The sequence below is a fragment of the Babylonia areolata genome, chromosome 14 (assembly GCF_041734735.1).
Source record: "Babylonia areolata isolate BAREFJ2019XMU chromosome 14, ASM4173473v1, whole genome shotgun sequence".
Taxonomy (NCBI): Eukaryota; Metazoa; Mollusca; class Gastropoda; order Neogastropoda; family Buccinidae; genus Babylonia; species Babylonia areolata.
In genome coordinates, this window is record NC_134889.1 from 27,837,876 (window position 1) to 27,840,375 (window position 2,500).

A 2,500-nucleotide genomic window follows, 5' to 3' on the forward strand; every position below is an offset into this window, starting at 1 on the left:
GACAAAAACTCACCACATGATGTAGACAAACTTGACGGTAGTGATGTCATCCACCTGGTCGGTGACGCGGTACAGGCCGTACATGGGGGCGTCTCCAGCTAGCAGTCCCTTCAGCTCCTCGATGTCCCCCTCCCCACTGCCCACCAGTTCAATGGGTCCCTTGGGGCTGTTGTCCCGGTAACCTGCCACCATCACAGTATGATGATGATGATGATGATGATGATGATGTGGAGTGATGGCCTAGAGGTAACGCGTCCGCCTAGGAAACGAGAGAATCTGAGCGCGCAGGTTCGAATCACGGCTCAGCCGCCGATATTTTCTCCCCCTCCACTAGACCTTGAGTGGTGGTCTGGACGCTAGTCATTTGCATGAGACGATAAACCGAGGTCCCGTGTGCAGCATGCACTTAGCGCACGTAAAAGAACCCACGGCAACAAAAGGATTGTTCCTGGCAAAATTCTGTAGAAAAATCCACTTCGATAGGAAAAGCAAATAAAACTACACGCAGGAAAAAAAAAAAAAAAAAAAAAAAAGGATGGCGCTGTAGTGTAGCGACGTGCTCTCCCTGGGGAGAGCAGCCCGAATTTCACACAGAGAAATCTGTTGTGATAAAAAGAAATACAAATACAAATATGGATACTTAACTCATTCTATCCCACAGCCACAGACCTGCTACAACTCCCCTGGACCAAGCACTATATGAGACCACTGCAGAAAAAACAACAGGGTGCTTCACTAAAACAGCAAAAATTCAGACATGTAACAGTGATACCATGACGGGCGCAACAGCTGAGGGGTTAAAAGCATTGTGACTTTCAATCCGAGGGTTCGAATCCCAGTCAATGCACCTACATGGATAAAGGGTGGCAGTGGGGTTGTTTTTTCCCCCCCAATCTCCCAGGTCAGCAGATATGCAGGCCTGCTGGTACCTGAACCCCATTCATAAGCATACGCATGCAAAAGATGGAATACACAGTTAAAGATCCCATAATACATGTCCATACATGCCCACATTCCATGCCACGCCTTGGACTGGAACCCACAGGGGAAGCGGGAGAGGGGATGACCAGTCACCACCTGGAGAAGAACTCTACAGGCAGAACTCAAGTCCACCAACATGACCTGGGGTGAAGCCAAGAGAACAGCCCAAGACAGAGCGAGATGAAGATCTGCAGTGCGGGCCCTATGTTCCGACCAGAACGAAGAGGATTAAGTAAGTAAGTAAGTAAGTAAGTAATACATGTCCATGTTTGGTGGGTTATGGAAACAAGAATATACCCGGCATGTACTCCCTTCCAATCCCCCCTGAATACCGAGTGTAGCTGCCTGCATGGCAGGGGTAAAAACTGTCACACACAGGTTAGCCCACTCCTGTGTTTGAGTGAACGTGGGAGCCACAGTCCACTGATGAAGAAGAAGAGGAAAAGACAGTACACCATGGTACAAAATGAAGGAACAATTCCACTGATGAAGAAGACAGTACACCATGGTACAAAATGAAGGAACAATTCCACTGATGAAGAAGACGAAGAAGACAGTACACCACAGTACAAAATGATGGAACAATTCCACTGACGAAGAAGAGGACGAAGAAGACAGTACACCATGGTACAAAATGAAGGAACAATTCCACTGACGAAGAAGAGGACGAAGAAGACAGTACACCATGGTACAAAATGAAGGAACAATTCCACTGACGAAGAAGAGGACGAAGAAGACAGTACACCATGGTACAAAATGAAGGAACAATTCCACTGACGAAGAAGAAGACAGTACACCGTGGTACAAAATGAAGGAACAATTCCACTGACGAAGAAGAAGACAGTACACCGTGGTACAAAATGAAGGAACAATTCCACTGACGAAGAAGAAGACAGTACACCGTGGTACAAAATGAAGGAACAATTCCACTGACGAAGAAGAAGACAGTACACCGTGGTACAAAATGAAGGAACAATTCCACTGACGAAGAAGAAGACAGTACACCATGGTACAAAATGAAGGAACAATTCCACTGACGAAGAAGAAGACAGTACACCGTGGTACAAAATAAAGGAACAATTCCACTGACGAAGAAGAAGACAGTACACCGTGGTACAAAATGAAGGAACAATTCCACTGACGAAGAAGAAGACAGTACACCGAAGAAGACAGTACACCATGGTACAAAATGAAGGAACAATTCCACTGACGAAGAAGAGGACGAAGAAGACAGTACACCATGGTACAAAATGAAGGAACAATTCCACTGACGAAGAAGAGGACGAAGAAGACAGTACACCGTGGTACAAAATGAAGGAACAATTCCACTGACGAAGAAGACAATAAACCATGGTACAAAATGAAGGAACAATTCCACTGATGAAGATGAAGATGAAAAGAAGACAGTACACCATGGTACAAAATGAAGGAACAATTCCACTGACGAAGAAAACAGTATACCATGGTACAAAATGAAGGAACAATTCTACTGACGAAGAAGAGGATGAAGAAAACAGTA

At 45.5% G+C, this 2,500-nt stretch overlaps 1 protein-coding gene across 1 annotated transcript in view; it reads right to left on the minus strand.

The window, feature by feature from the left end:
• LOC143289570 (uncharacterized) overlaps positions 1–2,500 on the minus strand; it is a 15,344-nt gene that overhangs the window by 2,273 nt on the left and 10,571 nt on the right. The window contains exon 6 of the mRNA XM_076598594.1: positions 14–182. Within this exon, the coding sequence (XP_076454709.1) occupies positions 14–182 (169 nt within the window). The remainder of the gene's footprint in view (positions 1–13; positions 183–2,500) is intronic.